General features: G+C 31.0%; 1 protein-coding gene and 2 long non-coding RNA genes across 3 annotated transcripts; 1 reads left to right on the forward strand and 2 right to left on the reverse strand.

The window, feature by feature from the left end:
* Positions 3,334-5,136, forward strand: LOC104700981. Its single transcript, XR_753681.2, has 3 exons — positions 3,334-3,474; positions 3,579-3,731; positions 4,458-5,136. It is a non-coding gene; the product is annotated as an uncharacterized LOC104700981 (long non-coding RNA).
* Positions 3,740-4,466, reverse strand: LOC104700980. Its single transcript, XR_753680.1, has 3 exons — positions 4,390-4,466; positions 4,249-4,316; positions 3,740-4,065 (listed from the first exon to the last, which is right to left on the reverse strand). It is a non-coding gene; the product is annotated as an uncharacterized LOC104700980 (long non-coding RNA).
* LOC104700982 (uricase) lies at positions 9,361-12,264 on the reverse strand. Its single transcript, XM_010416601.2, is given in 10 exon segments — positions 9,361-9,625; positions 9,759-9,852; positions 9,941-10,004; positions 10,007-10,113; positions 10,193-10,284; positions 10,803-10,912; positions 10,995-11,070; positions 11,264-11,356; positions 11,697-11,905; positions 12,081-12,264. Coding segments are annotated over 9 exon segments (927 nt in total). The 5' UTR covers positions 11,904-11,905; positions 12,081-12,264; the 3' UTR covers positions 9,361-9,541.

Raw genomic sequence — 12,480 nt, forward strand, 5'->3', positions numbered from 1 at the left:
ACCTGGTTGGTGTTCCATTCTGGTGATATATGTAAAATACGACAAAAACTGGAAAGCCGATTAAACCATATCAACAAATCTTTGGAACCCAATTTTCATGCTAATGTGAAACTGTTATTTATTGGACAAGGCATCTAATTCTTTTCCATATATATAATTCGGTGTGAGACTCTACGTAACATTTCCAAAATCAAGGATAGTTTTTTCTATCTCTTTTTCCGTTATGTGTGTCTTATTGTTTTTTTAACGAAAAAGAAAATAATATTTTTCAACATTAATTTGGAATTCCCATTAAGTATTTGAAGTATAAATGATCTATGTATGCTACAGTTAAAAATAAATGAACCTCTTCTTGAAAATTCAAATTTTTATAATTTAATTTTCTATTATTCAATTAGCCCGTTTATACTTCATATATAGTATATGTATAATACATGTATGCTCCATGAAGCATAAATGATCCATGTACATATGTTTCTAATTTGTTATGACTATGAGTTTTTATTATTAATGGATTATAGAGATTAGTATTTCTTTCGCTTTTTAAAATTTCAAAGGAGCATAATTTTTTTTTTACTTGGTGGTTAGTTTTTATTATTTTGGGAATTCATGGTTTCCCTATTGTTTTTTCCAGTCTTTTTTTGTTCTCATTTTGGAGTTAAAATAAGAAATAAATGAAATCTTTTTTATTTTCAGACCAATAAAACCAAATCAAATAAGTTTAAATATATACAATTTCGTTCTCACCAAAATATATATATATATATATATATATATACAATTTCGAATTTAGTTGTTTGTTATTATGGAACCAACTTTAAACAACTTCCAAAATCTCACAATTATACATTGGTATTTTGGTAAAATTACGAAGAACAAAAAATTATATAAAACCAATTTCATAGGTTGTTTAATATATTACGGATTTAACTCTAAATTTTGATATATTTTTTAATTTTATAGAGTTAAAATATTAATATTACTTAAATTTTTAATAGAGTTTTAATACTATAATAAATTAAATATTCTATCAAATTTAAATATTTATAATATGTGTACCTTTCAGAAGTTTCAAATATTATAAATATTTGAAATTTTAAAAAATTAAATATTACAATATTTTTAAACTTTGAAAAGTTTTAATACTCAAAAATAAAAAGCCAGATTAACTTTTAAATTTGGACACTTAATAAATCAAGCCTCATGTTCTTTCATTAATATAAGTCCTATTTATAGTGATGTTGAACCATATTCCAATACTAAATTATGACTCGCGGTACACAAGAGGCTAGTTATACATTTTTCTGTCAATGTTAATTAACATTTGTTGATGAACACATTTAATAATATTTTGTTAAGTTTGGTGTCTAATTAGGCACATCACGAATGGGATTTAGTAGTCGTAAAAAAAACAGATTTTATTAAACAGTTGCCGAAAACAAAAACTACTATAAATTTGGTGCCTAATTCGATGTTGTTTTAAAATTAACGGACCCTTGTTCATGCGTATTATTGAACGACTCTCAAATGAAGTTTCATTCTTTCAACAAAGAAGAGATGCTATCAGGAGATTGGGCCACTCTGCACTCCAGAAGACTACAACAGCGATTCGTATGGTATTGCAGCTGATGCAGTTGATGAATACCTCTGGCTTGGTAAAACTACTGCACTTTCATGCTTGGAATATTTTGTTGAAAGCATCATACATTTATTTGGAGATGAGTACATAAGGAGACTCACACCATAAGATCTTCCATGACTACTAGATATTGGACAGATACACGGATTTCATGGGATGATAGGAAGCATCGATTGATGCATTGGGAGTGGAAGAATTGTCCAGCTGCATGGAAAGGTCAATATACACGTGGATCTGGCAAACCAACAATTGTTTTAGAGGCTGTAGATTCACAGGATCTTTGGATATGGCACGCGTTTTTTAGACCTCCAGGTACATTAATCGATATAAATATTCTTGATCGCTCACCAATTTTTGATGCTCTAAGAGTGAATTATGTTGTAAACGGAAACGAATATCATTTAGCTTACTATCTCACAGATTGTATTTATCCAAAATGGGCTACTTTTATTCAATCTATTCCAATTCCACAAGATCCAAAAGCATCCTTATTTGCTACATATCAAGAAGGTGTACGAAAAGATGTCGAGCATGCTTTTGGAGTCTTGCAAGCTCGATTTGCTATAGTCAAAAACCCAGCTCTTTTTGTGAATAAGGAAAAAATTGGAAAAATAATGAGAGCGTGTATCATATTGCACAATATGATAGTAGAAGACGAACGAGATGGGTACATTCAGTTTGATTTGTCAGAATTTACACAAGCAGAATCAAACCAAACTTCACAAGTGGGTTTCACGTATTCTACAAATAGGTTTTCAAATCTCACCAATATGATGACACGTCGAAATGAAGTTCGTGATCGAAAAATACATCAACAGTTGAAATATGATATGATTGAGAATATATGGCAATAATTTGGCAGACATCAAGATTACAACTAATTGTATTTGTAATCTGTTTTTAATATGCTTTTACGAAATGTTTGTTTAAACTTTTATGAAATGCTATAATTTTAAAGATTTATAAGATAAAAAAATGTTTACAAATTTATACAAAATAACTTCTACTTCTAAAATTATAATTTTAAAAAAAATATGAAGACTTAAAATTAGGATCTTACCATTGGAGGCATACAAAATTACAGTTTCTTAAAAAAAAATTTAACCAAACAATTTTCAAAATTTAATATTAAAATAATTCTAACCCATGTAACAATCTTTTTTTAGTTTCCTCCATTGGAGATGCCCTAAGTATACACTTGTTTTTAGAGGGGATAATTCTTCTATTTGTTATGGTCATAAATGAATGGGCTACATATGGCCAGTAGTTTTCGTTTTTTTCACATTTCACGGTTATTACAATTTATAACGAATGAGAATATATTTTTTTTATGTTTTATGGTTGAAAACACTTATTAAAATAACATTTCATGTAATAATTTATAGTGAAAAAAGTTTTTTACTATCAAATGCTTCCGAATTAATATTATAAGGTTTCCTTTGATTGGCATTTGATTATAAATACTACTAAATACTATCAAAAATATATTTAGAGATATATATACCATCACAAATTAAAGAGGAATATGTGTAGATAAATAAACGATGATGGTAGTGGGTTAATAAAAATTAACCTCATCAGTTTCCATTAGTCCATATCAATTATCAAACACGTATGAGAACCCAATAACCATAAATAAATTCAGACAATTTTGTAAAGGTCCATAAAGCCCAAAATAATTTTACTTCAGTTAACAATTTTGTCAATAAAAAAAAGGTAGAAAGGGAAAGTGACCGACCAAAATCAGCGACCGAGGTGATCTGCAAAATTCTCAATCATCAAAGATCAATACAACAATAATCTGAGTGCTTAGATTATCTGATAGTTTTGCAAAGGTAAGCTATTGTTATTCATTCTCTTTTTGTACACAAAGTTTCCGAAATCGACAAAAATCTGAGTGAAATCACTTTCTAAATTTCTCTCTCTTCAACTGTTGAAGATCAATGGCTTCTCTTTAGGTTAGTTTCGAGCATCCATTTCCGTCAGATCAGATCCAGATTATGTTCATGAAAGACAGCTATATCTAGCTAATATGAATTCCGGACTCGTCTATTCACATCGATATATAATTATCTCCGGATGAGAAAGCAAGGTAATGAGTGTACGTACACACATAAAAAAAACATGAATAGGTCATATATATTGATTGAATTTTTGTACATACCTGATTAGAACATATGAACATATGCTGTAGTATAGATGTCCTGAAAACAAATGTCAATATATAGATCATATTTGATAAAATTTTATTGTAAACACAGATCGTCTAGATTGATTTTCTAGATAACAAAAAATAACAAAATAAGAACAGAACAAAACATCATTAACACATAATTTTGTCACCTTGTTGTGTGAAGCGTATCAAAGGATTTGTGTAATTGTTTTATGCCGTTGCTTTTTGCTTGTGAAAGAGTGCTTAGATTGTCCTGAAAATAACAATATCCTCTTCTTTACGCTTAGATGAAAGTATAGATAGAATATCCATAGTAGTTTCTGAGTTTTCTGAAATATTAGTAGTAGTGAAACCTAGGAAAAAAAAAATAGAATGAGAACTGCAAAATATTTAGTATATAAGTGTAACGTTACACGTTTTAAATTCTAACACATACCATTGGAGTCTTTCCAACAAAGCTCATAGGATGAGGTGAAGCTTGAAAGTGAAAGAGTTACCTTTGCTCTGTAAGACAGAAAACAGATCTAAGTTAATTAATAAAAAATTAGAGTTAAGTTTTCTACGCATGAAAACTTACTTTCTCATCAGATCCATCATTCTTTATTTGGCTGGATAGATCTGACATTATATTATCCATTTATGCAGGATTTTAACTTGGACGCATCATGCAACTTTGTAAGGTTATTACTCTCTGATATAAGAGAATGAAGGGCCATTGCTTTCTGGAAATGCTCTCTTATCGTGTTAAAAGGTAAATTCAGTGTTGATGTGCTATTTTTTTTTGTATTGAAAAACTTATTTATAGAGGTCATAGTCTCTTGGGGTTAGGTGGATAGAAAATTTGACAATAGGTTTGTGATCAGGCTAGATTTTAAAATTTGAGAATATCTTTTTTTTTTTTCAGATTGTTATGGAATTAATATTTTATATGCAATTAATTTAGCATCTAAATTGGAATATGCTTTATAGTTTTATAAATAAGTTTCCAAAAATATAGGGCTAGTTAAAAGCTTCGGAAATTAGTATATGATGTATATGGAATAGTTTTCCATACTAAAACAACTAAATCACTTCGATAATTAGTATCCGATATTTATGATTTGAATATATGCGAAATCTCAGAATTACCGTAAAGATAACGATAATGATGAGATTTCAATCTTTGTTTGTTATGGTTGTTTTCCAAATGTGGAACCAAGATTGTAATCTTTTTATTATATTGGACGATTTTTAATTGATGAGATTGATATTGTTAGAGGTGTAATTATTGGACGATTTTTAATATGATTCAAATTAGGGAATCCAAAGAGCGCTTATGGTTGTTTTTCAATTTTGCAACCGAGATTGCTATTTTTATGGTATATTGATGAGATTGTATAGCGACATCTTGGGAATTCGGAAAACAATATCGGATGTAGTCATCGTTAAATGTCTTTGATAGATGTTGATAGCCCATACATAATGTCCACAAGATATCAAGTAAATCCGATTTTGAAATTTTGGGTTTGTTTTGAATTATAACCCGATTCAAGAAACATTAAAGTCAAAATTGACTTTCTCAGAGATGTTTGCAGCTGTTGGCGTAAGGGGTATTTTTGACCGAAGTCAAAGTTGTATTTCTCTTTTACTATAATAAGGATATCTAACTTTTGTATCTCATAGTAAAAAAATATATCACAGTAAAAAAATACAAAAAAGGTAAAAATGGGAAAAGGCAAAGCTTTAATCCTAATTTAAAACCAGAAGTAGATAGAAACCACTGCTGACGACTCTCTCTGATTGAATTACCGACGATTCTCTCCGATTGGAAACCAAATCCCAAGCGTGTTTTATATTGCCGACGAAGATTACAACTCTAACGTTTTCGATGAAGAAATCGATTAATTTGTTTCCCGAATTGGAATCAAAGATCTGATACACGTATAAATAAATATGGATTTACTTTTGATAAGCGGTGTCGGTGTAGTAAGTGATGAGATGAGTCGATGAGAAATTATTTTTATTGGTTTGTAGATGTTTGTGATATAGATGATTAGGTAAATGTAGAGATGTTAATAGTGGGCTTTAATCCGATGGGTACCCGGGACCCATGAAAAATAAGAAACCCAAAGGTCTAGTTTTTATGTCAATATTTCACACGCTTCAAGTGGTTCGGGTACCCAAATTGGAGAGTCTTGTTCAGATTTATCTTATTGGGTTATGGATACCCATGAGACTTTAAAAAAAAAACCCATATAAACCAAAATGAAATCGTTTCTCTTCTTTCACCCAAAAGTTAACCTAAAACTAAAATCCCAAAGTCGATTCACTCTGTCAGCCACCGTTCTCGACAGAGCCACCGTTCTCGACAGAGCCACCGTTCTCGACAGAGCCACCATTCTCGATAGAGCCACCATCCTGAACGGAGCCACCATCCTCAACGGAGCCATCTTTCAAGTCTTGTTATGTACTAGAAACTGGTTGCGTGGTTATGCTGAGTTAGAAGGTAAGAATCCATATTTTATTTTTATAATTAACTTCCCTTGCTTTGTTTATTTATATTTTCTAATTACAAATAACATTGAAGACAACTTTGATGATGGAGTTGAATGTACTACATCTGTGGCTAGTAGCTCACGTGTATGAGATCAAGGTAAAAAAAATTAAGATTGTTATTTAAGAATAGAGATGTAATTGTGACATTATGACATAAATTCAATTGTTTTGTTGTTGTTTAGATTCTGATCAGCTTTTGGAAGAAATAGAGGAGGAAGAATGAGAAAAAAAATTGTTGTTGTTTTTGTGACTTTTGTTTTTGGTTTTGATATTTCTCTATGATTTTGTATGTTCTTGTCTATGCTTTTGGTTTTATCTATGTTAACAAAACTCTTAAATATATTTGATATACTTTATCTATATGATATAAGGTTATAAAATTTTGAAATTGTCATAAATATAATAAAATACACAAAATAAATAATATAAATCACATTTGGTACTAAAAAACTAAAGATATAAAATTTCATAATGTAATATCCAAAATACATCACATAAGACAAAAAAAAATTGGGGTACCCACAAGACTAAAAAACCGTTCGGATTTACTCACAATCCTTAAAACCCGTTCGAGTTTTGTGAATTCAGGTTTTTTCTAGACGGACTAGTTTCAGGTTCGGACTGGACAGAGTTTTTTTACCCACCATAACATCCCTAGGTAAATGAATCCTTGGTGAGCAAGAATAAATCTTGTGAAGAATAAGAATATGCGGTACAATAGAATCAGTCATAAAAATGTTGAGATTTTTTCAAATGTTTTTGCCTAATTTTACAAATTGAAGTAATTTAGCGAATTGATTATATATTGTGCAATTAGTTTATATGCGAATTTGATAAGTAATTTAATGGGATATTGATGTTGATCGCCGCTTAAGGTGCGTGACATTGATTGTCACATCGAGTTATTATTTCAATGTTATTTGCCTAATCTTACATTTTAAAATAATTTAGGCAATCGCTTATATACTCTGCAATAAGTTTATATGCCAGTTTGGTAACTTATTTTCCGGCACACTGATTTTGTTTCTTTGTTTTTATTTTGCAGAGATTTTGGTGGATAATTTTAAGGAATTAAGTTTGTTTGCCTTTCTTATTTTTTTGAAACTACTTTTATGGGATATTGAGTACTGACATAATCTAGGATGTTTTTTATGGGGTTTTTAAAAAAGATGTTAGTTACTTAAATGTGGCGAGAATTTTTTTAAAGTTTATATTGTATTGAATGCAGTGGCATAGATCGTAAATAAGTCAAAAAGCAGGATTTAATTTCATAAAACTATTGCAAAAATATAGTACAGATATTTACATGTATCAAATTAAATTTGTTTACATGTATAAAATTTCGATTTTTAATTTTTTCCATATATACTAATCATAATTAATTATTTTGATTTTGTTACGGAAATATTGTAAAATCTAAACTAAATTATTATTTGTTTTTGTTTAATTTTATTAAATTGATTTGTTGTTTACATAAATATCTCACAATATAAAACCAAATCAAATATGTATATATATATATATATAATTTTAATTTTATTCTTTGATTTATTATGGAAGCAACATTTAAACAGTTTCCAAAGATATTGAGTAATTATCGGTTCTATTTATATTGGCATATAGAATTTAATTTCGATTTCCTTATATATCAAACGAAATTGATTATTTTATTTTTTTTTAAATCTGTTTGGATACGCATTTATAACTGATCCGTTTTATCACATTATACACGATCAATATAAATAGACCTTTTTGTGAAAAAGCTAAAACATATAACACATATATATTTCTCATATACCAATAATTCTTGGAAAAAAAACATGATGAGTATCACAAAAACTATTGTTTCTTTCTTTCTTGTAGTAATATTGGCAATTTCGATGTCGAAAAATGACGTTTTGGCCTTCGGAGGTAAGGTTTCTCTTTACAAAAATAGTAGCATTTATTGTTTTGTGTGTACATAATAGTATCTTTTATATAACTACGATTAATCATTGAAAACCATTACTTGAATAACATTTTCTCAGGAAAAATATATAGAATAGCCATTAGCCATATACATATTTATGTGTGTAATCTATGCTATTTTTTTTAAAAAAAAAGTGTGATATTTTATTGAACACTTATACAATATATATGGCATATATATAATTAGTGATCACTTGTTGTTTATATACGTGCAGACCCTGGAAACTGCATTGGTATTCCATGTGTGCGGTTCCAGTTTGGAAGCCATGAATGTCAGCCTGCTTGTCAAGCAAGAGGGTTCAGAAATGGAGCATGTTTTATTGTTTCTTATAATAATGTTCAATGTTGTTGCAATAAGTGATTACAAAAATATAATGCTCTCTTATTGTTGTGCGTTTGTGTGCTCAACTGTGTTTTTCCAACTTTATAAGATGAATTTCCTATTATTGTGTTTTGTCTAACAAATCTAAGTAAATACAAAAACTGTTTTATTATTCTACTGATTTAAATCAACCGTAAATAACGCTTCATTGTGTTTAGAGGGTGAATTAATTTCCTAGTTGCCGACGCCTCGACGACAAGGCCATTGGAAGGCCTTCGAGAAAACGTTAAAAATATCGAGAATATTGTGATGAAGCGTTTTGTGAAACACATCCGAAGGCCTTCACAGAAACGTTCAAAAATCGAATATAATACTCTAGAAATTGATATTGTTACTTTTCGCATTTTTAAATCCAGTGAGTAGAAAACGAATTTACTTTTGGTTAAAACTATATGACCGCAGAAATCCAAATGAGATTTAACAATTAAAACTTTTGTAAAACGATAAAAGAAAGAGTGCATGGATCTCAAGATACAAACGTAGCGAAACCGTATCACAACGCTTGATCGAACGATGGCTCAACTATATACATTCTTGAACACGTGAAGAATGGTGAATGAACTGTTACAAAATTCATTAACCTAATTAATTTGAAAAATGTCAATTGTTAGAGATATACCGGAGCCTCCCCAGTTATTTGTCAAGTTTTTAGAATATTGTGCATTAATTTAAAGAGGTTCTGCTGTAGGGCACAAGTAAAATTTTGTGTTTTAAAAAAACATAATTTTTTAACAAATTACAACATAATGTGTCCCTTTTTATTTTATATTATAAACGAGGCAAAGGCCAAAAGTTGCAGAACTTGTGAAATAGTCTTTAGTTTGTCCTTGTATTGTCCTGAAGCTTACAGTTTCGAGGTTATGCGGCTTACGGTCGCTTCTATAGATCCATGAGGTTCATCGGTTGGCAGGTACACATCATCTTTAAACTGCAAAAGTAAATTATTAGAAACCAAATGTGTTGTGGCATATTATCTGAGTATTTTTTTTTTTTTTTTTAATCTAACCGTACTTAATCTGATTGTTTCATCATAAAAGGTAAGATCACAGAGACATTCTTACCTTCACCATTGAAGGGTTTTCCTTGGTTGAAAGGTTTACAGGTAGAAAGTGAATATTTGGCATTTTCAGGTGAATCGATGATACATCAGTGAACCTGTTCATGTTAACAAGAAGCTAATCATGGTAAGAATCACATAATCACAACAGAAAACAAAGAGAAAATACACAGAATATGCTGATACCTTCTGAGTACAGCGCTTCCCATAAGATAGAGAGTGCGTTGGACTGAAGGGCTATACACACCGTTTCTGGAGGACCAAAGAATGTCTCCATCAGAACTTTCTTTACATCCATGAAGTTCTCGCTGAAGTAGAGTCCTTTTGTTGGGATGCTTGCAACTGAATCATACGAGTACCTGCCACCATTAACGTGTATGTCGGTTTCAAGAATCAATCACAAATAAGAAAGATGTCGCATCGCTAATTAACTCCTACCTCCAAGATGCATTCACCTCTGTGGCCAGCATTCTCTCTCGAGTTTCAGGCAGAATGGTGTATTTGTCTCTGACAAACCTCTCAAATCCTGACTGTTAATTTGCATTAAAGCGGTTTTCGTGAACAATCAATTATCAGATCTTGACTTTTGAAATCAGTGTGTCAACATACTAGTCTTACAAAGTAGACTGATACTAATACTATCAATTCTAGATTTTAACTCATCCTTCAGATCAGTCTTCTGTGTATTTTCTCTATATAGAGTTTCTAAGTTAGAGGAGTAGACTTCTATTGGACTGCAAATTTTTAATAGATTAGAAAAAGCTATGGCTAAGTTGTTCAAGCGAAGCACAGCAATAAAGAAGATATATAAAAAAAGAATTCTAGCACATTAACCAAAACTCTAGTACTGACATTATATTTTTTAAATCACTACGTTTCTGAGACACATTTGTATCCTCACGAGTCAATACAAGAGATCAAACTGGAAAATGCTGATCTAAAGACCATGGAACACATTTAACTCAGCATTATCCAAATATATAACAGTAATAACATAAAAAATTCAACACCTTTTAACAACATATATCTGCAGAGAGATGTTGTATACCTGGGTTGTCTTCAGTAGAGCTAGTCCTGCAATACCAGAAGTTAAGTTTAGTGGACCAGACTTTTCTACTCGTGCCTCCACAGTATGAGTCTCCGATCCAAGCTTGAAACCTTCAACAAATGATTGATTGAGAAAATCATCAAATTATTGCAAAATTCGTTCCATAAATATAAAAAAAGTCAGAAAACCCACCGTGTAAATGTGGTTTACCACCGATGGATACACGCTCCCAGGGCTTCTCAATGATATTTACGATAGCAGTATAAACCTGGTAAAGCAACAAAGAAAGAGATTAACCATAACGAGAAAAAAAGACAGCAAAACGAATAAAACATAAAATTACAGTATTGCAAGACGCATAAGAAACGGTACATCTTTAAGGGTAATCAGCAAGGTGAAAATATCCAATTGACTATAAAAAAAAACATGGTGAAAGTGTTTTCCAATACATTTTGCCATACCTGTGGATAAAATGAGCAAAAGTGTTTACCAATAAGTATGGCAAATTCCTCCACCGAGAGTCGATCTTCACATTCCTTGGCTTTCACATAAACCTTCGTTCCAACATAGAAGATTGGTCAAAACCACTTGGACGTGAATTTAAGAAATCAGCAGATTTAACCATGAATAAGAACAAAGTGGGTGAAACAAATCCTAACCACCAGAATCTAGGACCAACAATCCAAGTCTAAGCCAGCCAGAGAAAGTTCACTAAATGACTAAAATAGGCAAATAGCATGTAATACAACATCAGAACCATGAACATCACTATATTCTCAAGAGCCAACACAAGTTGTATTTCACAGATCAATCTATGATCTACAATGCAAGACTAAGCACAGCCACAATTGAAATGGACAATTAAAAAGTTTGAATCTTTTTTTTAAGACTTACAGTGTTTTTCATGGTATCAGTGGCGACAATATCGGAGTTATCATCACGGTAGTAAGAAGAGAGACAGTGAGAGAGAAGACTGATACTAACGTTCCACTCAACAAAGTGATGAGATCCGTCATGAGCATCTCGCCAAACTCTCCCAACTCTCACTCGAGCCTTCCCATGTCTCTGCTCCAATCTGATCCCATCTGCTTCTTGTGCCATTCCTGTAACAGTACGCTTCATCAAAAAGAATTCTTTTTTTTTTTTCAACTCTTCAAAGACACTCAAAGCGGATCAAAGCTTTACTAATCTAACTTGGTAGACGATTCCAAACCCAGAAATCGAATTATAAATCACTTCCGATTCAAACGAAAAGTAACCAAATCGTGTTTCTCTAACCTCTCTTTACTCGTCAGTGGAAGCTTGAGTGTCGATCGCAACGAAGAAAGGGTTGAGAGAGATTATCTTTGAGACTGTGAGTGATCGAAGATGAGAGATTGCGTTAGAGGTGAGATCGATGATGACGGATTCGATTGACGTTAGATCGAACAAGAAGATTTGCGTGAGAGAGTTTGGTTTTGGTCATCTCGGTTTACAAATTTTAATTCAAATTATTTCCGGTTTGATTTGGTTTTCTTAATCGGTTAAATTACTTTATTGGTTTGGCTTTTTTTTGTGAACTCCAACAATTTCATCTAAGGCAAAATTGTTCTCGATCAAAAAACTTCATTAGGCCCACTACTGCTAACCTACTGCATATAACCAGATAAGAGATTTTTTTTTTTTTTTTTTTTTTATT

The sequence above is a fragment of the Camelina sativa genome, chromosome 7 (genome assembly GCF_000633955.1).
Source record: "Camelina sativa cultivar DH55 chromosome 7, Cs, whole genome shotgun sequence".
Taxonomy (NCBI): domain Eukaryota; kingdom Viridiplantae; phylum Streptophyta; class Magnoliopsida; order Brassicales; family Brassicaceae; genus Camelina; species Camelina sativa.